This window comes from Ahaetulla prasina, chromosome 7 (genome assembly GCF_028640845.1).
Source record: "Ahaetulla prasina isolate Xishuangbanna chromosome 7, ASM2864084v1, whole genome shotgun sequence".
Lineage (NCBI taxonomy): Eukaryota > Metazoa > Chordata > Lepidosauria > Squamata > Colubridae > Ahaetulla > Ahaetulla prasina.
The window spans coordinates 50148531-50171817 of NC_080545.1; the positions used below are offsets into that span (position 1 = coordinate 50148531).

Genomic DNA, 23287 nt, shown 5'->3' on the forward strand with positions numbered 1-23287 from the left:
TGGGATAAGGTATTTTGTTGTATTCAGAGGAGTGAAGAACTCTTCTTGTAAAATATTTCTGGACACGTTCAATTGTATTGATGTCTGAAATGTGGTATGGGTTCCAGACAGTCTTCAACTCCGAGAATTCCCCAGCCACCATTGCTGGGGAATTTAAAGTGGCTGAATGGCTACGGTTGAGAAAAACTGGTATATATTATCATTCCACGAAAAGTCAAGCTCATCATTCTACTCCAATACATAAACAGACCGAGTACTGGAAATGACGCTCACAGGAACGGCCCAAACCGTGACAAACGGCAGGTAGAAGCAGCCCCAAAACAAGCTCCTCCCTTTACTACCCTCGTTGGTTTCTGTCACTACTTACTGCGCAAACTCCTAATCCTCCTCTCCCTTGCGCATGCGTTGAGCCGCCGATACCGGTGAGATTCGGTTGGGTGGGGGTTGTTGTGAAGCTGCTGGGAACACGTGAAGCAACGTCATCATAAACATTAGTAGCCAAGATGGCAGCTCCGGCAGGGGGAAAGGTAAGGGAGAGGAATAAAAATCTTTGAGTCGCGGTGACTGTAATGTTGCCTTGAGAGCAGAGTAAATTTCATTATGGGAGCTCTAAAACGGTTGGGACGGAAATCCCGGACTGAGCTGGGAGGATGTCAGGCCGCCGGCTGAACCGGTCTTGCTTCGAGGGGTGTCCTCCGGATTCGTCGGGGCAATAGCCCGCAGACTTCGGACGGGGCTGGATCTGGTGTCAACGGAGGCCCGAGGCTGAGGCGTTTTGCCCTCGTTTGAAGAGGAGGACCGCCTCTTGACCTGTCGGAATCGGGACAGGTGTATGACACGTGAAAGATTTCCCGCATATGTGATCAGGTTGCGGTTAAAAGGAAGGGGCATGGCTTGGTGCTGTTGAACAGGGAAGTAGTGCAAAGGAGGTTTGGGGAAGAGAACATACCCTCAGCGCCACTAGAAGGCTTTCGTTTTACGGTTTTCTGTAACTTTCCTGTTTATATGTACGTTTCTGAATGAATCGTCAGGTGGAAGCCAGCCCATCCTTTTTACTGCATTCTGACCTGTTAGGCTCGTAGGCTTTTTGACTGATTCTTTCAAAGGAGCTGTCTGATACGGTTAAATTGCAGGAAAAACAACAACCCTGATTTACAAAACTTCCCAACACAAATCTGTCTTTTTTTATTCTGGTATTTTAAAAAAATGATATCAACCTAATGATTGTTTGGAGGCTCCAACTAAGACATCTGAGAAATAGATGGAAGGTGGACTACTGAGGTGCTTAGGATCTACTGAATTAAAATAGAAATGGTTTAAATGGGGGTATTTTTTCACCACAGCATTGCCATATTTATATGGTCTGGTACATATAAGTGATGTATAGCATTGGGTAGTCATCCACTTTTACATTTAGATCATTTTCAGTGGGAGCACAACTGTTTGCTTCTCAGATATTTAATTCTTCTCCAAAGCTAGTAATACTTCTCAATGTAGAATATTTCCAGTAACTAGGAATCAATGTTTGCGTTGTTGGATTATAGCTTTCAATCCATTCTGATTCAATAAACAAATACCTGAACTCAAAAATTTTATTTTTATTGCTTAATGGTACAACTGGAGTATAAACAGAAAAGATATACAAACAAAAAAAGAACATTCCTAAAAACACATTACAGGTATGTAAAAGCAACTCAATTTTAAACAACACATTAAATATTAACTGCATAATATATCAATCAGTTTTCTCATTAGAGATACATTGAGAGTGAATGGATTTAGATCTAGGTGATAATTTTTCTCAACAGCAAAATTATTTGGCTCCTTTCCCCAAGGTAGCTAAAATTCATCAGTTGATAAATCTCAAGTTTTCATTATCCAACTTTGTACCAATTTTTAGACTTTATATATCTTTCTAAATTCATATTAGCTATTGTATAATGATTAAACTAACAGGACAATTATAGGGCATGTGTCAGTGTTCTTAGATTTATTACAATACTAGCATAAAAAGTTTTATGCACAGTCCTTAAATGGCCACTAAGATGTTCAGCAAACATAAAAATAGTTTAATGAAATTCATTTTAAGATTATAAGAAAGTTTATTTAAATTCAAGACAATTGACTTACTGTGTTGCAACCCTTCACAGAGTTCTTGCAAACTATAAAATCTATCTTAATAATACTTTTCATATATCTGTACAAGTAAACTTGGTGTCTTCCAAAATACTTTTCAATAGAAGGAATGCATCATTTCTTAAGCTGCTTATGTATCACATCAAAATTGAGAAATCAAAATAGGTTTAAATTGAATGTAGTTCATTCAATTTAACTTTCAGTAATTTTAGGGAATCCAAATTCTTCTTAGAGTACATGTAATGTTTTAAGGAATGTTTCCAAGTTGGCTCAAATATTAATAGCTTTTTTTATTCAAATATTTGTTTTAAAAGATTTTGCAGTGATTTTTCAAGTTAAAATTATTCCAAAATGTTAGTTATTTCAAGTGAACAGAGATTAAATTTCCATCTGTAAATAGATGGAAGTGCCGACTGGCGACACCCAGGGGAAGGGCCTTTTCTGTGGGGGCCCCCACCCTCTGGAACGAGCTTCCCCCAGGTCTTCACCAACTTAAGACACATCTATTTATCTGCGCAGGACTGGACTAGAATTTTAAATTTTTAAATGTTTAAATTTTAAATTTGGTTTTAAATGGGTTTTATTATTTATATCTCTATTTTAAATATTCGGCCTATGTAATAAGTTTTTTAAATTAATGTTTTACCTTGTATATATATATGTTTTTTTTATATGGCTGTAAACCGCCCTGAGTCCCTAGGGAGATAGGGCGGTATAAAAGTGTGAATAATAAATAATAAATAAATAAATAAATAAATAAATTCCAAAATCATCAAACCTTGGTCATTACAGGAAATGCCCTAAATACTTGCAAGTGGCAAAAAATGTGATTTATTCCAGCCCACTGTACCCACAAAATATCATTTGATTACATAATAAAACAAGCTGTTGGATCCAAAGACAAATTAATAAAAGACATCCTTGATAAATTTCACAGAACTTCTTCATGTTGAGGTTCTCAAACAGTAATCAGACCTAGGATTCCAGCATTTTTTTATCCTTGGTCAAAATATCTTCTGCTGCTTTTCGCCAGAAGCTTTCTTCTCTCATCCAGAAATGGATTGAATTACTCCAGCAACTAAGTTAAAAATAACCATGGCAATATTGTCCAAAAGACATTGACAAGGAGGGTGAATCTATTTCAGTTTGAGGGAAAAGCAGTGCTAACTCATTCCATACATAATATCCAGGCTGACATCTGTTCGTGTCCTGATTTTGCCCTTTAGACTGCAATTTCTATATGGTACTTACCGATTACAGTTACTGAGGTGGAAAGAATGTCTACAGGACTGATTTTAGCTGGAGTTGGCCACCCTAGGTTGATAGGTATGGAAGGTAGATAGGTTACAGAATTTTTATGGTTTTTTCCTCCTCTCCCACCAAATTTTCCCTTGGAGATCATATCAGATTTTCTAGGGTTATGCTGGCTGGTAACTTCTGATATCGTATATAGTATATTGGTAAGATTTGTTTAGGAATGAAAAGAAAATTCACTTACATTTATTCATTAAATTATTATTTATTTATATTTATATATTTTATATATTTATATATAATTATTCATTATTCACTTTAACATAAGGTTTGAAAAGTCCTATCTTATTTGCAAAGAAATAATTTTATTGTAATAACGCTATCTGAAAAAAAATAACATACTCCCAGTACAGTTACTCTAAATACTAAACAGGAGAATCCATTTTCCAGAAATTAAATCTGTACAATAGAGAACTTTTGTATACCATGAAGTCACTGCGTTGATTTAGGGTTTTCTGCCTGTATTTTCTATCTCTAAAATATCAATGAACAGTTATTGCCTGAAGCTTGCTACCCTTTTATAAAACCAGATTGTGCAAGATGAATTTCAGGAGTAATATACCAGGAGTAATGTAGTTTGCAATCTTTGTCTTGCCTTTTGTATCAGGTTAGTTTACTGGTTCTTAAACTTTTCTTCACCACAGACCCCTTTAAATACCTTTTATGGCCATGGACCCCCAAGACAACTCAATATTTAAATCATAACATTTCTTCAAGCCTTCATGGACCCCCTGTGACAACACTGCGGACCCCCAGAGGTCTGCAGACCACAGGTTGAGAACCACTGAGTTAGTTAATTTCTGGGTTATAATTTTTTAACAAATAGAATGGGTCTCATCAGGGTGGATTTGATTTAAATCAAGTTGATTTAAATCACGATTTAAACCATGATTTAAATCACTAGTATAAAAACTTGATCTAAATCAACTCAATTTAAATAATAATTGTTAAAGAGCAACTGTCCTTTCTGTCCCACAGCGACTCCTCTGACCCCGCTGTTGACTCACTGATAGTCCCATTCACTTTAATGGGATGGCTGGTGATGCGGCAGTGACACAACAAGGTGAGGGACGTGATGGGCAGCATGCCTGCTAACAGGCGCTGCCATGATGGATCTGAAATGACAGGTGCTTTTTAAATGTAAGGAGTCATTCTTGCTGGTAGTTAAATCTTTAATATTATTATTTGCAAACAAAATGAAGATTTCCTATTTAGCTTGCAGAGCTTGGATTCATTGAATGAGTTTACCAAAAATGTAAATATTGCAGAATATACAGCCTCATGCTACATTACTAAGCTCCATTTCATGCTGAATAAACTAAATTATTTATGTATCTTAAATAAAAAATTATCTTTAGATATATTTTTACTCCAAAAGCATTTTATTAAAATAAATTGATAAAAATAAAAAAAATCAATTTAAAATTTAAAAAATCCGATTTTTAAATATTTTTTTAAAAAAAAAACATTGATTTTTTTATCCACTGTGGTTCTCATGAGCCTAAGCAAACCTAAAAGCCTCCCATCTTTGGTACAGAGAAATATAGTACTTGGTTTGGAGATGGGGAAAAATCCTCAAATATTTCTTTCACTTGTAATCATTGTTAAAGTTACAGGATTATCATGACAGAATTGGTAGGAAGTTATGTTATCAGGCAATGATATGTGTTCTTTCATTTTATGATATAAATGCGAAATAGTTAATTGGCTGGTGTGATGTAGGAAATCCATTCACTTTTGCTTGGTTTCTGAAGCAATGATTTATTTTGAGCAGAGGCATATCTGCATACGAGTGTTACATGTGAACCTAAAAATGTTCATGTGTTGCCAGTGCCATGATTTTAAGGCTTAGACAACTGGACAAGAAGTTAAATCTAACACTTTCAGATTAATTATCTAAAATATAAGCAAATCCAATTTAGTTTAACTTGAATTTAATGAAATAGATTCATAAACATAGAATATATCTTAAAATATTTAAAGGCATGTCTCTTCCCATTTGTTTCTGTCCTTGAAAGCCTGTTCCAAGGGTCCATGCCCTCTGAAGTGGCTGGTGGCAAGGGTCCATGCCTGGGAAGTGGCTGATGGGAATGGTCTTTTTTAAGGGTTGCTTATTTTCATATGAAGCATTATTTTCTCAGAACTTTTAATTATTTTTCTATTTGAGCTTCTGTGTAGTATTCTGTTTTAACTAGCCTGCCTTTTTTATTTCTGATATCATTATTTAAAAGCTTTAAATCCATAGCTTTTTATTTTAATAGTTCCTTGCCTTATGACTAACAAGCTTTAGGAATCAATAAAAGTGGACTACACTGTTTCTGAGCTCTTGATTTTAGTATAGCTTGTATTGCAAAATTAGTCTTGTTTATTTTTCCATCCATAACATTATATCCCCAGGCATGCTATGTTCTATTCTAATAGAAACTCTGCCCAATTTATTACTTGACTGGCCTAGTGAGTATGCAATATAAGCTTGTCATTTTCTCTGAAAGACCCAAATTGCATTACAGTAATTGGTTTTGTCCCCAGAGCAGGCTCAAAACAGATTGCCAAAAAATCTCTTAATGAAACAACTCTACTTTATTTGTTATTTTTGTTTTTTATCTTTTAGATTGTATATGAGCAAGGAGGAGTTTTCATTCATTCTTCAAGTGAAAATGATGAAGATCATGATGCTTTACAATCTGGGTTATTGCGAGTCGTTGAAAAGGTTACACATCAAAATGTAGGGTTTTCTCTTTTGAATATAACTGTATAGTATGTTGCCTGTGAATTTACCTTCCACCGTTTATGAAGGATGACAGATTGTTTGTATAGAATAAGTTAATATTATTTTGCAAATAGAAACATACGACATTACTGAGTTACTTTGTGAATAATTGCATCATTTATGTTTTAGGGCACTGAGGTGATAATAGATTGGAGACCTCTAGATGATTCACTAGACTCTTCTAACATTCTATATGCTAAAAAGGTATGTTGCTTATTTGTAGCATTTTTTGTTAAAGCTAGGGGTCCCCAAACTTGGCAGCTTTAAGACTTGTGGATTTCAACTCCCAGAATTCTCCAGCCAGCATAGCAGGCTGAAGAATTCTGGGAGTTGAAATCCATAAGTCTTAAAGCTGCCAAGTTTAAAGACCTCTGCTTTAGAAATATACCTTAGAAAACTGAAATAAAAATAAAACGAAGGTTGAAACAATCAGATTGCCTCACAAATATTTTATATTTTAACTCCCAGAAGCCCTAATGAATATTTCTAAGGGTCAGAATTTTGAAATTCCTTTTCTAAAATATCAAAGTAAGCCAGATCAGGAAACAAACAAACAAGTAGAACTCTGCTGTACTGATGCAGGTGATTATAACATAATCTTCAGAGTTTAATATATTCTCTTCATGTTTTATCAAAGAGACTCAAGTTGGGACAACTTTAATTGTCTTTCTCACAATATCTTGTTTTCCTAGGCATAGCTCATGTTTTTTAATAGTCTCCTTCTCATAGGTCATCCCTCTGGTCCTTTATAAGGATAGGTAATATTTTGATTCTTAATCTTTTTAGAAAACAGAGGATCAGAATTTGTGAATGTTGATGCAGATGCCATATATCCATGTGACTGTTTTTCTGTGATTTTCTTTTTTAATTGCTTTATCTTTATAGTAAGCTAAGTGATAAGAAACAACAATTTGACTTTTGAATTAACGGAATTGTGAACTGAGGACTAATTTCTCAGTCATGATCGTGAAGATGGAAGATTGTCTTTCCAAGCCTAAAAGGTTATTTGCACCATCCAATAATAGATTATCTTGGGAGGAAAAGAACTTAGAAAAATTATTTCCTTATCTCTAGTGGGCGTAATCACCACAGAAAGCAATAATATACAGCACAATTACTATGCATGTTTATTGACTCAAAGCTTGAATACAGTTGTCCTTTTAATATATTTCTCTATTCTGGCATATCTAATTGGAGATACAAATTGTTGGTCAACATGATTTTAATTATAATCAGGTTATTTCTTTTAATACTCTGGTAATTCCCAAACATCTTGTAATTCTTTGATTTTCTAATGTTGAAAAGATAAGAAATAACAGATAAAAAGCAGCAAATGAAACAGCAAATTGTAGAATGTTTTATATTTTATACAGACCCTTATACACTTCATGTACTTTTCATAACTTACATATAGAATTTCTCTTTGTCTTCAATTACAATGATAATGAACTTTGCAACCAATACTTGCATTTACGACATTTATAAGTCTGTAAAACAAAGGGAAGTAAGATTGTAAGCACAGACACAGTTTCACTTGGCGACTGCTTCACTTAATGACTGAATTGCTGGTGCCAATAGCATTCCTAAACAAGGATTATTTGTAGTGCAATCCTGTGTTCTTCTGTTGAGAATTAAGTGTCAGTGGGTTTTATATTCAGCTAAGCGTCTTTAGGATGACAGCCTAACACTGCAATTCTGTCACAGTGTATCAAAAATACCCAGAATGAATACTATCTAATTACTTAATGTAATACCAATCTCACTAAATCAAATGAAGATAGATACAACAAGATATATTTTTCTGACAGTGATCACTGGGCTCCTTGCCAAAAGAAAACCGGGATAATTACAAAGTCCACAAGTTTATAGCTGATACACTTTGAAGTGATACATAGAACTCCTTTACAGCAGAAAGTAGACTTGATAATAACATGGGTTGATCTTAAAATAAGCTGACCTGCTGTATCTATTGTATATTCTGCTTTTCTGAGCCGGCTCCAAACCTGCCTTTTCTACTGATAGCACTTGCTATCCATAGTTTGACTTCCTTCACAGAAAAAACAACCTGATTTTTTTTTATCTGTCTCTTACCTATCCAGAGTTTCAGTTTACCTGCTCTGCCTAATCTGCACTTTAGAACCATACTATATATGTAAGGCAAGAATATTATTTGTCCCTTACACCAGAGGAAGACTCAGCTTACAAAACAGAACTTCTCTTTGTTTTCTATTTTGTAATCTAAATGTGTTGGACTCTGACAAATTGCTTTGGATTAATCTGCTGATAGAGTACTGTTACAATTTTAGAAGACAGTTTGGGGAATGATCAGCTGCCCATTGTTCCATTCTTGATCATGGAAATTCATGTCCTCAATTCTTGGTATTTTTATCTGTCATACTTTGGTGTTCTACTCTTTGGTACATCAGTGTTTTAGTTGACCCTGCTATGTTATTGCATTGTCATGCACTTTTGCATTCATATGAATTGAATGTCATTCATTAGCCTGAATAGTCACAGTTCACTAAGCTTTTATAGTTTATAGAATTATATTCCATTATTATCCATCATGATTATTTGTGGGATAAGCCTACAAAATGATTACAGTATGTTGAAACATGAATTGTGTCTGCTTCAGCTAGTGTTTGGTTCTTGTATATTCTTTAAATGTATTATAAACTTCATAGATTCTGGGCCTTGTCATGAGAGAGATAAATCTCTCATGTTCTCCTCTGCTACTGGTATAGAAGACAGATATCTTGGTTGACATCCAGCATTTAAAGATTTTTGATTTGATTTAGAGATGCTTCAGAGAGATAGCTCAAGCCTGTGAAATGATTTTGTGAACTAATGCAGAGCCTTGAAGAATATTATACATTTGTGTAAGTAGTAATCATTAAAAAATATTCCCAGACCATAAGACTAGAAAATCAAGGGTCTTTGATTTTTTTAACTATAACATGACAGCTTGCATTAAAGTTTTAAAGGAAATCTGTCATAGTTTGAACTTTACATACCGTAGTTCACATTTGTTGTTTGTTCAGCTATAGATGTATGAACTCTTTTTTTGTTTATTTGTATTGTTTGTGGGGAATGGAAAGCAAATTACCCCACTTATAGTTCTACTATGTCATTTGAGAAAGAAGTTGCAAAAGCATAAAGATGAAATGGGACTAATGCTCTAAACAAGCCAAGGATTGAATAATGCTATATCTGAGCAAGACTATTTTTCTTCTGAAGCTAAAATGCTGTTTTTTTTCCTTTCCTTGAGCTGAACTATAAAACAAAGTTTTATTATTTCTTGATTTGCAGTTTTCTTCAAAATAAATTGTTTTACACCTTGGCTTACTGCACTTTTTTATTTTAAATATGTATATGACAAAAATGATGTTCCTTGAACAAATTTGCTTTATAGTTGTATACAGAAAATTTGCTTTTATAAGTAGTTTACAAGAAAAATGGCTGCTGATGTTGTTTTGATATTTTATTTAGGATTCCAGTTCAGTTGTAGAATGGGTGCAGACTCCTAAGGAGAAGACTTTCAGAGGGCCAGAACATATGAACAGTTATGAAGCAGAATGGGATATGGTCAACACTGTCTCTTTTAAAAAGAAGCCACATTCAAATGGAGGTACTTAAGTAACATCGTTATTAAAATATGAAAGTGACTTTATTGCTTGAGCCCTATGAGATATGTTCCTGGGTATAGAGCTTTTTACTCCTGGTACTTGCTTGCTGCTGTGCTTGTGAAATTTATTTCAGCTAATAATGCTGATCATCTGTCTTTCATAACAAAGGTGATTCTGAATTCAGGTACGTATACAGAAAAATAATACTTAATTAATTCACTGAAAATATTCCATCTGTAGCAGAAGACTCATTTTGGATAGCGAGATGGGTGGCATATAAATTTAATAAATGAAAATACAATGCATCTGTATCTGCTAAAGGCATTTTTATTTACAGAGAAGCCAGTTACTCATCCATTAGTTTTTATTTATTTTTTGTTATTGCTGAAAATTGTTGACGCTGCTTTCATAAGATTTCTATACATTATTCAAATAATTTGAAACAAAATGACTGTGTGTTAAGATATCACCTTAGGACTTAAAATATATGTGTTGTGTGTAAGCTTTGTTAATTGCAGAAAACAAGACTCTAACGATATTTTTAATTTACTTATTACAAAAAGTTGTTATATAGTGAAATCTTATTTAGTGGATCTAGATGGGTGGGCTTTAGATTTAATGAATTAAATTCTACTGACTTCATTTGGAACTAAAAGGATGTTCATTTGTTAGAAATCTATATGGACAAATATGTCTGTGCATTATTTGTTTATTTTTACAGTTTGTTTATGTCTCATCCCTAGTGGACCTTGGACTGTGAACATATATTATAATAAGGAATACATTACCTTAAATCATTAAAACAGAAATAGCTCATCATCTAAGAAAACATTATGCATAAGAAAAGGAAAATGTAAGGGCATTTTTTTTTCTAAAAAAGTAGTACTTATCAGTCAGCCAAAGCATCATTATAACACCCATCAGTGTCATTTTACTAACCAAGAGTCTGTAGAAAGTGATTTTTAGGGGAAGTATTGATTGCTATTGAGGAAGAATTTTACAAATAAATAAATAAAAATGGCAACTCAGTACAGAATCTCTAAAATTATGGTTTGCTGTTGCAGACCCCCATTTTGATGCAATTTGGGCAGTAAACAGTATTCAAAATTTCATCAGCAGAAAACCTGGAGTCTGAAGATTTGGTTTCCTAAAACATTACAAAAAGCTTGGGAAGCAAGCAACTATGCATTATTAGTTGATTAGGAGATTGAGAGTGATCCTGGATACGAGATCATGAGGGAAGTAGGAAGAATTGGATCAGAGAATGAAGAGTGGTGAGGAAGAGGAGGAAAAGCTGCCAACACAAAAAATAAAGTTGTCTATAATGAATTCATATTTGAATCATCTGGTTTCATACATTTATTCCTCCTCAGGATTATTACCTCCATTTATGTATTACAAGGAAAATAATCATTCAGAATAAACATGCTTAAAAGATTAAATGTACAGTTGTGAAACCAGTTAGCACAGTGGTGAAATGTGAACCGGTTTACTACCGGTTTGCTGGTTGTGCATGTGTGCTGCGCGCGCATGCGCAGTGCACACCATGCACAAAATTGTGCATGTGCGCAGTGCACACCATGCACAAAATTGTGCATGTGCGCAGTGCACACCAAAAGGAGGCATGCGGTAAGTAAAACAGCATGCGGGGGTGTGATCAGCTGTGGCATGCAATCTTTTTTTTTACTTTTAAAAGCGTTTTTTTTAAATGCTCTTTGGCCGAAGAGGTTGTAGAAAAAATGCTTTTAAAAGTAAAAAAAAAGGCTCTGATGATAGCGCAGCTCAGCTGTGATCGTCAGAGCCTTTTTTTACCTTTTAAAAGCATTTTTTACAACCTATTCGGCTGAATAGGTTGTAAAAAATGCTTTTAAAAGTAAAAAAAAGGCTGACAATCACATGGCTCAGCTGGGCATGGGTGGGGGGTGGGGGGCGGGATTTTTGCTACCGGTTCTCTGAGCCTCCTGCTGCCATCGCTACCGGATCAGCCGATCCAGTCCAAACTGGGAGCATTTCACCCCTGAGTTAGCACATTTAGTTTCTTACAATGTTTGCAAAGCTTCATAACATAGAATGTTAACAGATAAACTTTGTGTACGTTATTCTTGATAATTACTCTACGAGGAGGTTCCTTTGTGATTTACTATAATGCTTCCTTTATTGCTGTAAGACAGCATGTGTTTAGAATTGCTCAATAGAAAAGAATGCAATTAAAAAAAATAGAATAATAGAATAACAGAATTGGAAAGGACCTTGGAGGTCATCTAGTCCACCCACTGCTTGAGCAGGAGATCTTATATCATTTCAGACAAATGACTGTCTAGTCTCTTCTTGAAAGCATCTAGTGATGGAGCAGCCAAAACTTCTGAAAGCAAGCCATTCCATTGATTGATTGTTCTCATGTTAAGAAATTTCTCCTTAGGTCTAGGTTGCTTCTCTCTAAATCTTTGAAAACATTTGATTCACATGTTACATCATTAAGAATTTATCCTGATCATTAGTCATTGGTAAAAAGACAGTTCACTAATTATATAGTAATTATATGTTTTATTTATCTTCTTGAATAACAAAGAACCAGTAACAAATGCTAATGTTACTTACCATATTTTTTGGAATATAAGACGCACTTCCCCCTCCTAAAAGTGGGTGGAAATGTCTGTGCGTCTTATGCAGCGAATTGCTGAAACCCCACCCACCCGCCTGCCTCCACCCTTTGGCCTTTTTTTGGCCTTTGTGTGTCGAGTTTTCAGCCTCTGCATACCCTGTTTTAGACCCTCCAGGTTATGAGGATTGCCACAGCACTTAGCTGCCGATCGCTGCCTCCATGCGTTGCATTTTCAGCCTCTGCATGCCCTATTTTTGGCCTCTGCGTGTTGTGTTTTCAGCCCGTTCCATGCTGCCTGGAACTGGCCGAAAACGTGACACGCAGAAGCCAAAAACAGGGAGTGCGGACGCTGAATATGTGACCTGTGGCGGCCAAAAATGCGATGCACGGAGGCGGCGATTGGCAGTGATGTGCTATGGTGATCCTGGCAGTCTGGAACGGGTCTAAAATGGAGTGTGCAGAGGCCGAAAATACGATGCGCGAGGGCCAAAATCATGACACACGGAGGCCAAAAATGTGATGCGCAAAGGTGGTGATGGGCTGTGGCGATCCCTGCAGCCTGGAACAGCTGATTGGTGGTATTCCAGGAGGCTAATCCAACCGCCAATCAGCTGCTCGTGCTGAATTGGGCTACAATAATGTACTGAAGCTGACCAGGCTGTTTGCTGTTTGCTGCAATGACGTTAGCCAGATGAATACCGATGGATGCTGGTAGGCAGAGGCAGAATTTTTTTTCTTGTTTTCCTCCTCAAAAACTAATGTGCATTTTATACTCTGGAGCGTGTTATACTCCAAAAAATATGATATTTATGAAACGTGTGCTGCCTATTTTGCCAAAGGCGACTCTATAAAATATTTTATAGAATCGCCTTTATTTTATTAAAACGTTTTAAATGTGTTTCATCAGATTTCATGATTTCAGCATATTGTTTTTCACCTCTTTGCTATCAAGTAATCAAAAAAGGATTTAAAAAAGAGGATTCAGTAATAACATGATATTCCATCTGTTCTCCATAGTGGTAGGACTGAATAGGACTGAATCTGTCAGAGTTGTTAACTCCTGCCCTTGTTGCGAGGGGCTTCCAGTTTTTGACTCAGTCCTTCAAACTGGACGGACTTGTCTGACTGTTTCTTTTGTTACATTTCTGGTTGGTGTTTCTTTTTCTAGTTTAGAATTTATGGACTTCTAAAATTCGAATTGTGAGTGACAGGGCTAAATCCACACCTTGGTTGGATCGTGCCCTTCCCCTGCGGCTAGCTTCAGCTTTGCCTGCTAACAGGGTATCCCGTCTCCCTGGCAGGTATTTTCTTGATTAAACTGGTACCCGAGTCTCCGTTGAACAGTGGGCGATCAGGAGCGGCGTGGAGTTTCGTGCTCCTGTGGGAGCTGGGATTGTGGTCTTGAGGAGCTTTCACACTCCCCTGAGCCAGAAAGATCTTGAGTGGAGCTTTGTGCTCTCGAGCGGGCTGGTCAGGTGGCCATTTTGTCCCTTTCAACTCGGAGAAGCCACTCAACATTTCAATCTGTTGGAGGAGCTTCACGCTCCCATTTCGCCTGCCTGCACATTAGGCGATAGCCCAGTGTTTTCTCTGGCTTGGCGGCGGCGGCTTCAGCAAATTGGGATACAGCCGTTTTTGTGGAGCTTCAAGCTCTCCCTTCTGCTGCCATAGGAGCTTCACGCTCCTCTGAATAGTGATGAGCCGCCATTTTGAGCTTCATGCCCAAATTCGTTTGGCGCAATTGCGCTTCGGAGCGGAGCCCCGTGCTTCTATTTGATAATTCTGACCCTTGCTGCCTTGAATTTTACTTTGGACTCTTGACCCTTCAGGACTTGGCTTGGGTCTCTGCCCTTAAACAGCTGCTGCAACAGGACCGTTGCATCCTCAGTGGATGGTGCTGCCCCACACTTGAGCGGCCATTTTAGGAGGCCCCTTTTAGCTGATGCTTGAGCTGCCCTCACTTCATTGACTGACAGTGCTTAGTTGGATGTCCTGTTGTCACTGGATCTTTGCGGACTGTGTCAAGTGCTGGTGATTCCTTGGCAGTGCAGAACAATGTCTAAGGTGCTGGGCAAATCAAAGAATGACCAAAAGGTTGAAGCAGCCAAGCTGGCTGACTTGGTTCCAATGGACACGTGCCCAGGGATGTCTCAGGCCAGCAGTCCAATGGACGGGGCCATGGGCAGCAAGGGCTCATGCTCCCATCACAAGGCTCATAGTCACAGTAAGGCATCTCTCTGGGATGAGAGGCACAGGGATCAGGCCCTGCAAAAGATCTGCAACAAGGCCAGCAAGCATGCGGCCTCAGCCTTGGTACCCAAGGGTGAGCCTTCCCCTTCCTCCCATGAGCAATCTCTTGGAGTGGCTCCGGACTAGGTTTCCATCCCAAACTGTCCTTTGTCAATTTTGACAGCTGGGTTGTGGGGACCCACAATTGAAACATCACCACCACCTGCGGGTGATGCGGCTTCCGTTCGGGGCCAATCTTTGGGCCCTCCTTCTGCCCACATCCCAGTGCTGGCAAGGATCTCTGATGTGCAACAACAGGAATTTATGCTTCCTGACAACACTCAGGATATTATTTCCAGAGCTATACAGTAGTCACTATCAGCTGGGTATCAGCAGCCCAGTAGGGCATTTTCTGAGATGTCCGTCGTATCTGGTTAACCTGTCGATAATTGTCAGGATGATCTTCTGTCCTTTCTGTCCCTGGCTCCTTCTCATGGGAGCAGTCCATCGCTCCTTGAAGAGGTAGAGCACCCAGATCTTTCAGAGGATGTTACCAGCGCAGCCTGCTTTTACCGGCCTCTTCCCACTGGCCATTTTTAAATTTTTGCTCTTCAAAGCATCTAATGCAGTGCAACTCGATTCCCCTTCTGCTGGGGATGCTCCCCCACCTTCACGTGAGATGTCGAATCCCCTATTTTTGGAACCAACTAAACCTGTGGATGCTCTTCCTGCACCTGGCTTGTTCCTTGATGTTGTCCAATGGCAGGTTGGCCCTGGTACCTTCTTCCTCTGATAGGTGGTTCTTCAACATAACACCGGAATTGGTGGCATTGCTCCAAGTTCCAGCGGTGGACGCCCCAATAGCCTTACTGCCAAACACCTCCATTCCGGGTGAAGTGGATGAAGGGTTATGCCTGGAAGAACGACGGTTGGACCAGTCCAGGGGTGAAATGCTCCCGGATCGGACTGGCTTGCGCGATCCGGTAGCAATGGCGGCTGCTGGTTCGGAGGACCGGTAGCAAAAATCCCTGGCCCCGCCCCCTCGCCTCTGCTGAGCCGCACCATCAGCAGAGGTTTTTTTTTTACTTTTAAAAGAAGGTTTTGCTTCAGCTGAAACCTGCCTTTAAAAGTAAAAAAAAGCCTTTGAGGATCCCGCCCCTCAGCTGAGATCGGCAGCCTTTAAATTTAAAATAAAAATAAAAATTAAAGGCTACTCTGGGGATCTCACCTGAGTTCCTCATCAGCAGAACCTTAAAAAACATGTTTTCTGTAGAAAACATGTAGAAAAACTCCTTTTACAAGAGTCTAAGACACTTACCTGATTACTGATCGACCTCATGGCTTTTCTCACAGCCGGAAAGCCCCACTTTCGCTTTTAGCACCAGACTGAACTAATCTAAACTTAGCTAATCTATTTCACCACTGAGTGATTAATGCTGTCTGCCTGAGGAACTCTGGGAATTGAAGTCCACAATAATAAAAAAAATAAAAATAAAATATTTGTGCAGCTTTCTGAGATTTGGTGTGTTTCTGTAGTGTTTCACTCTAACTAGACAAACACACAAAATCTCAGAAAGCTGTATGTGGTATTTTGTGTGTGTGTGTGTGTGTGTGTAAACTGTGAAAGCTGGTTTTTGAGCTTTTTGTGGCTGTGTGAAGTGTGAAGTGCAGCTGCTTTTACATTGTGTGTGAGTCAGTTGTGTTGTGTGTGTGTAAAGTGTAAAAGTTGGTTTTTGGTACCTCTTATTGTTTTTTTATACTTTGTTTATTATTTTTATTATTTATTGTTATTGGCCACGCCCACCCAGTCATCTGAACACCAAGCCACGCCCACCAATTAAGCCACGCCCACAGAACCAGGAGGGAAAATTTTTAGATTTCACCCCTGGACCAGTCCCTTCAACAAATGCACCAGGAAGCAGCCTGGGCAATTTGATCAGCCACCACGGTGTCGTTCTTGTTTTGGTTGCGACAGCTACAAGAGAAATTGCCAGCAGATGACACCAGACAGCAGCAGGATCTTAATAAGATCATAGCTGCAGTTCAGTTCTCAGCTGATACTACACTAAATTCTGCCCACTTTGCTTCTAAGTCCATGGCTTCCATGGTGGCATCGCATTGCCTGGTCTGGCTCCAGCATTGGCAGGCTGACGCCTGTCATAAATAACACCTCGCTTCTGCTTCCTTTAGGGGAGCCTTTGCTGGTGGAGGCGAAGAACAAGAGTAAGATGCTGCCTACATCTCAGCAAAGTGGCGACTTCGGCTATTCCCCCTTTTCTTCAGGCTGCCCTTTCGGGGATACGATTGGGATGCTAGAACCTCCCATTCCCAAGGGTATTTTGGGCCTAGACAGAAGGGACATCAAGACAGGCTGTCTCAAGGTAGAACCTTCCCAGGCCCTTTCGAAGGGGAGGAAGTCATTTGTTCCGATGCCACAGATAACTGCATGTCCAACCCTCCCATCGGGGGCAGACTGGCTCTCTTTGCTGACTGATGGGACAATCTTACATCAGACATCTGGGTCACGGATACAGTAAGATCTTGTCTATCCCTTGAATTCCTCTGCACCCCTCCTCCGAGGTTCTTTATCCTCTGCCCTGTCTCTAAAGATAAAAACAAAAAGGTTTTCATGGATTTGGCCATGCAACACCTTCTGGACATTAGAGCTATCCAGAAGGTACCTGAGGATCAAGCAGGGCAGGGGTTCTATTCTCTTGTTTCTCAATCCCAAGTTCTTGGGTGGGTGGAGATCTATTCTAGACCTTAAAAGTCTGAACCAATACCTTCTGTATAAATGGCTCAAAATGCCGTCTCTTCAATCTATTCTGGCTGGTGTCAGGAAGGGCAACTTCCTCACCTCTATTGACCTCACTGAGATGTATTTGCACATTCCAATATTTTCCCCGCATCGCAGATTTCTTAGATTCTATTATGCCAGTACTTGCTATCAGTACCATGTGTTACCCTTCGGGCTTTCTTCTGCTCCCCGTATCTTTATTAAGGTATTATCTGCCTTAGCGGCTCACCTTCGAGACCTGTCCGTGTCCACTGTTACTTGGATGATGTTTTAATTCATTTCTCTTCTAGACAGCTTTCCATAGAGGCTCTCCAAGTAACTATTCATTGTCTCAAGGATCACGGTTTCTCTATTAGCATGGAGAAAAGTCAGTTGACCCCTTCGATTCGCTTGCTCCATCTTGGGGCGGTAATGGATTCACTGGAGGGCAAGGTATACTTGTCGCAGGAGTGGCAAGTCAGCCTCAAAGAGCTAGCTAGTAGGGTTCAGAAAGAACGTAGAGTTCTCTTGGCACTGCTGTCAAAGCTCTTATGCAAAATGGTGTTGGCCATTCATATCACTCCGTGGGCACGCCTTCATGCAAGAGACCTTCAATGGTTTCTTTTGCCTTTTCAGAAGGCAGGCAGAGGCAATTCACCAGCCAGGGTCCAGTTTCCCCTCAGCATCAGCAGATCTGTCACCTGGTGGAGGTCACTGGCCACATCCAAGGGGTGGCTGTTCCACAAGCCTCATCATCTGATGCTGACAAGAGTCACCAGCCTCTTCAGTTGAGAGGGTGCATCTTCAGTCACAGGTGGCTCAGGGCAGATGGTCGGACCGCGATCTGCAACAAGACATCAATTGGCTGGAACTGCGAGCAGTTTATTTAGCCCTTCTGCACTTTCAGCAGTTGATCACCGATGAACAGGTGTTGGTACTCACCGACAATGTGGCCACGAAGGAAAAAAATGCCGGGGGGCACCAGATCCACAGGTCTGATGTTGCAGGCCAAGAGATTAGGCCTCTGGGCAGAGAGACATCTGCGCTCCTTTACAGCGGAGCACATCTCTGGGGTGTCCAACGTGCAGGTGGACTGGCTCATCCGGACAGTTATCGACCACATGGAGTGGTGCCTGCACCCGTCTCTCTTCCGGGACCTGGTGTACTGTTTTGGCATCCCAGAGGTGGACTTGTTTGCTACCCCAGAGAATGTGCAGCTCCCACAATTTTATTCGAGGTTTCCGACTCTACAAGCGGAGGGAGTAGACGCTCTCCGCAGCCCATGGCCATGGGGACTCCTGTACGTGTTTCCCCCTCTACCATTCCTTCCGAGGGTGATGTGGAAAATTCTGGAGGAAAGGGCAGAGGTCCTAGTTCTCGCGCCTCATTGTCTCAGGAGGCCTTGGTTTGCCAACCTTAGGACATTGTCAGTGGCTCCACTCTGGAGGATCTTTCAGGGAGTTGCTTCGCTCAGCCAGGGGGCATTGGTCCACTCAGATCCACAGTCGCTCCAACTGACTACCCGGCACTTCAGCGGTACGCTCTGAGTGGGTACAATTTATCCTCCAGGGTCATCAGGACTATTCAGGCTTCTCAGAGGCCTTCCACGGAGCATATTCTGCCTCTTGGCGGGCCTTTTGTACTTGGTGTGACCACACCGGTATTTCTCCCCTCCAGGCCTCAATAGCCCATTTCTCCAGGATGGACTGGATAGTGGGCTATCACCTAACACCATTCGGAGGCACGTGGCAGCTCTCTCATCTGTCCTGACTTGTGGGTCTCTTTCTTCTCTGTCTCAACATCCCACCATACGGAGATTCCTGAAGGGTGCCACTAATTCATGTCCCCCCGTGGTAACAGGTACCCTATATGGGATGGGTTCATACTGAAGGGGGGGTCTTCTGACCAGACTGGGGCCCGCTGGTAGTTAGGGACAATCAGCTTTGGTAGGTCCCATTCCTGGCTGCTGTCTCCACCACTATAGAGAAGTGGCGTTGGTCTTACCTGAGATGCACATTCTCGTTGGGTGGAGACAGCAGCCAGCCCCACCCTTAGTCAGTCTAGTCTTTATTGCTAACTCTTTTTTTCTCCCGACATGTCGAGTCTGTTTCTTCATCTTCACCAAAAGCTGGAAGCCCCTAGCAACAAGGGCGGGACCTAACAACTCTGACAGACTCAGTCCTTCAACGGAACAGATGAGTACAACCCATTCCTGGCTGCTATCGCCACACAACGAGAAGGTGTGTCTCAGGTAAGACCAACGCCCCCTTCTAATTAGAAGTACAGTGTTTCTGAGAGAGGTAAAATTGAAATTGAAGAAATGATAATTCAGTTTTGGGTTGGTTGGGTGCTCTGTGTGGTACCTGTGAGTATTTTTGGAGCGTTTTTCATTAACTGAAATTGGTGTGTTACTTGATACCTCTCTTGATAGAATTAACCTTTCTTTGATAATATCTTATCATAAACATGAGAAGGTCCAGATTGTGTGTTGATTCATCTTTCACAGAAAGAGAACTTTGGTACCAAAGTGATCTACTTTCTTCTATGACTTCCATACTTCCTTCTCAATACATGGATGCTAAATCCTTGATTCCTTGTTCATGTTTAAGTGATATGATAAAATGATAAGAAATAATAATTAAAAACTAAAATATGTGAAAATGGGACAACCATTTGCTTTTTTATATTATTCACATTTAGCCAGAAAGTATTGAAATATCAAATATTTATTTTAGAAGAAATTTTTCCAGTTGCAAGGAAATCATAATTATGGTCAAATATTGCAGTTGTGAAAATGCTCTTTATTTTTTTTATCCTTTTAGATGTTGCAGTTCGTACAACTGGCGAGAACAAGTGGTCCTTCCTTTTCAGTTTAGCAGATTTAAAGTCAATTAAACAAAACAAAGAAGGAATGGGATGGTCCTATTTGGTATTCTGCTTAAAGGATGATGTTGTCCTTCCAGCTCTTCATTTTCATCATGGTGATAGCAATTTATTCATCCAAACACTTAGAAAATATGTGGTGCTTTGTGAGTAAGTATTCTTGGGTTTAAACAACAACAAAAGATGTACTTACAATGGTACTTAAAAGTTTGTGAATTCTTTTGAATTCTCAATATTTCTGCATAAATATATTCTAAGATGTTATCTGTTGTCCACACAAGTTCTAAAATTAGATAGAGAGTACCCATTTAAACAAGTGAGTTGCATGGGAACCAGCATATTATTCTATATTATAACTTTTTCACTAAACTGAGAATTGCGTTCTTTAAAGCTGGATTTAACATTCCTCCCTTTGACACTTCTTAAAGGCAGGTATAGTAAAATCCCTGTAGCTGAGTGTATTTGCCCATGTGGTGATGAGGAAATTGAAACCATTTCACATGTATTATGCTGTGAATTTTACAGAGATAGTAGGTCAATCTACATTGTATCCCCAATAGATAAATTCCCTGGGAGACCAGATAAATTTCATATTAACTTTCTCACTCAGGATTTAAAACTATTCATTACATGTGGAGTAGCTAAATGTTGTGTTGCTGTGATAAAAGCAAGATATAATTGGTTAAATATATATTTATCTTTGTTTTGAATGTTATTTTTGGTCTGGTGCATCTCAACTAATAAATTGTAGAAGATTTGTAAATTTTATTTTTTATTTTATATATCAATGCTCTAGATGTATCTCCCAGGTAGCAGTTGTATTAACAGTTGTTAATAGAGGAGTGAATGTTATATTTTGTGATTGTTCTGTCCCCCTCGCCTCAGTCCGAGCGATGACTTAATTAGCTGGCACTATCAGCTCTGGCAGCAAACTAGCCAGCGTCTGGCAAGTGTCTCTGTTATCTCTCTTGATGAGTCAACCAGGAACAAACAGTACTTCAGCTCTAGTTAAGCAGTTGATTTGCTTGCTACGAAGAGGTATAGCTTGCTGCTTTTATATCCTGTGGGGTGTGGCTCCATGACTCAGCACTTCCTAGGCCTGCCCCACCCCTGCTTCTGTTGTTCCCGCCTCCCCTGCCTACGAAACCTAGGGTCCAGCCAGGCCTGATTGCCATCAGCCGGGTCTGGAAGCGTGGCCTGTGGGGGGAAAGAGTCAGGACGGAGCCCTCATCTCCTCCACCTGGCCTGCCTCTGGCTCCTGGAGCTGAGCCAGGGAAGCGGGTGCTCCCGAGATAAGTCCTGATGGCCCTTCCCCCTCACTTTCCAAGTCACTTTCTGGCAGGGGGCCCGGCTCGGGGGCGCAGACACAACAGTGATTCTCCTAGTTGATAGTATATTATTGTATTTATTTGCTTCACTTTGGTTTTATTATTTTAATTTTTTGCTAGTCCAATAAATATGATTATTGAGTGAGTCAAAAACTTTTTACTTGTTCATTGATTTATTGAGTGAAATGATCCAAAGCCACATCAAAGCTACAGACAAATGTTTGTGACTCATTTATTTAATTAACAAATCTATTGAGTTTTAAGACTTGTATGTAGAACAGATAATAGTTTAGATCGTATTGATGCAGAAATATTGAAAATTCAAAATGGTTCAAAACTTTTAACCACCTGTGTAGATTGTAGAAGCAGAGTAAATTTACGAAGTGACTTTTAATGCATAATGATACAATAAAACATTTGGTAATTCTTTTGAAGATCAGTAATATAGAGCACTGGTTTTTAAATTGTTTAAGCAATTATCCCTTTTCACAATTTTGAATAAGTCATTACCTCCACAAAAAATAGATACACTGTTGTTTCAATAATATCAGTCCCAAACTTGATTCTTACCTCACAAGCAAGCAATTACAAATTGCTTCATTAGCCCCAGGATATGCCCAAATTACCAAATTATCTAAAATGCAATTTGCAAAAGTAGTAATAAATTAAAATAGACTTTTAAGCAGTCTTCTGTGTGTCTCCCAAGAGATTTTCCACCTTAGTTATTTCCTTGCTCCAGGACAAACTTCTTAAATTTTTAATTTGTATGTATACAGTAATATGAACAACTTCATATACTAAAGGATTTAATTGTAGAAAACCTCTAGCCTTTAGTTGATTTGGTATTATTCAAGTAAATGACAAGACATTCCAGAGTTCTTTGGAATAGTCTGTTTGCAAAGATGAAATGTTTGCATGTGTCTAATCTATTGAACTCATGGAAAAATTGAATTTGAAAATAAATTGATTTTGTTATAGATGAATATTAGACAGTAGGTGGCTAGTTTCTTTTGACACTGAGAAATCTTCAGTGTGAAGATTTCTAAAGCATGACATTAGCAATAGGAGTAATGGGATTGGATGGAGTGAGCTTTGAATCCATATCTGACTCTGCAGAAACTTAAAATAAGCCACTGACCATCCATAATTGAGTATTTGTGTTCTCTCCTGCACTCAAGATGAGAGTTATTCATTTTAAAAGAAAAACCAGTAAAGCTAAATAATATTATTTTTTCTTTACTTTATCCCTATAGAGCTTTGAATATGATGCATTATCTGATTGACCAATTCAACAACTTTATTAATCATTGGTTTCAAATTAAAATTTTAAATCAATGAGGAAAAAAATTAATATTGGGGGAGGATGGGGGGGACTAAGTTAATGATGCTGGAGCAGTCCTTATGTCCATAGTAGCATTAATGTAAATAACTGCTCTGAGCAAGCTAAGTAATTCTCATTTATCGTAAACCTTAGCAAAGGCACGTTTAATTAAAATGCAGCCATTTTAAGGGGTTTTCATTTTGATAGTTTAGCTAAACATGACTCAGTACAACTTTTGTTTCCTGTGCCATATTAGCAAACCACAGTTTTTGTTTATTAACATCCCATTTTCAGAAGGCCAA

General features: G+C 39.1%; 1 protein-coding gene across 1 annotated transcript in view; it reads left to right on the top strand.

Annotated features, from left to right (window-relative positions):
* Positions 1-400: 400 nt before the first annotated feature.
* The window catches only part of TBC1D15 (TBC1 domain family member 15), a 50307-nt gene continuing 27420 nt past the window's right edge, over positions 401-23287 (top strand). The window contains exons 1-5 of the mRNA XM_058191870.1: positions 401-527; positions 6062-6175; positions 6350-6424; positions 9710-9848; positions 20276-20486. Of these exons, the coding sequence (XP_058047853.1) occupies positions 504-527; positions 6062-6175; positions 6350-6424; positions 9710-9848; positions 20276-20486 (563 nt within the window). The 5' untranslated portion in view covers positions 401-503. The remainder of the gene's footprint in view (positions 528-6061; positions 6176-6349; positions 6425-9709; positions 9849-20275; positions 20487-23287) is intronic.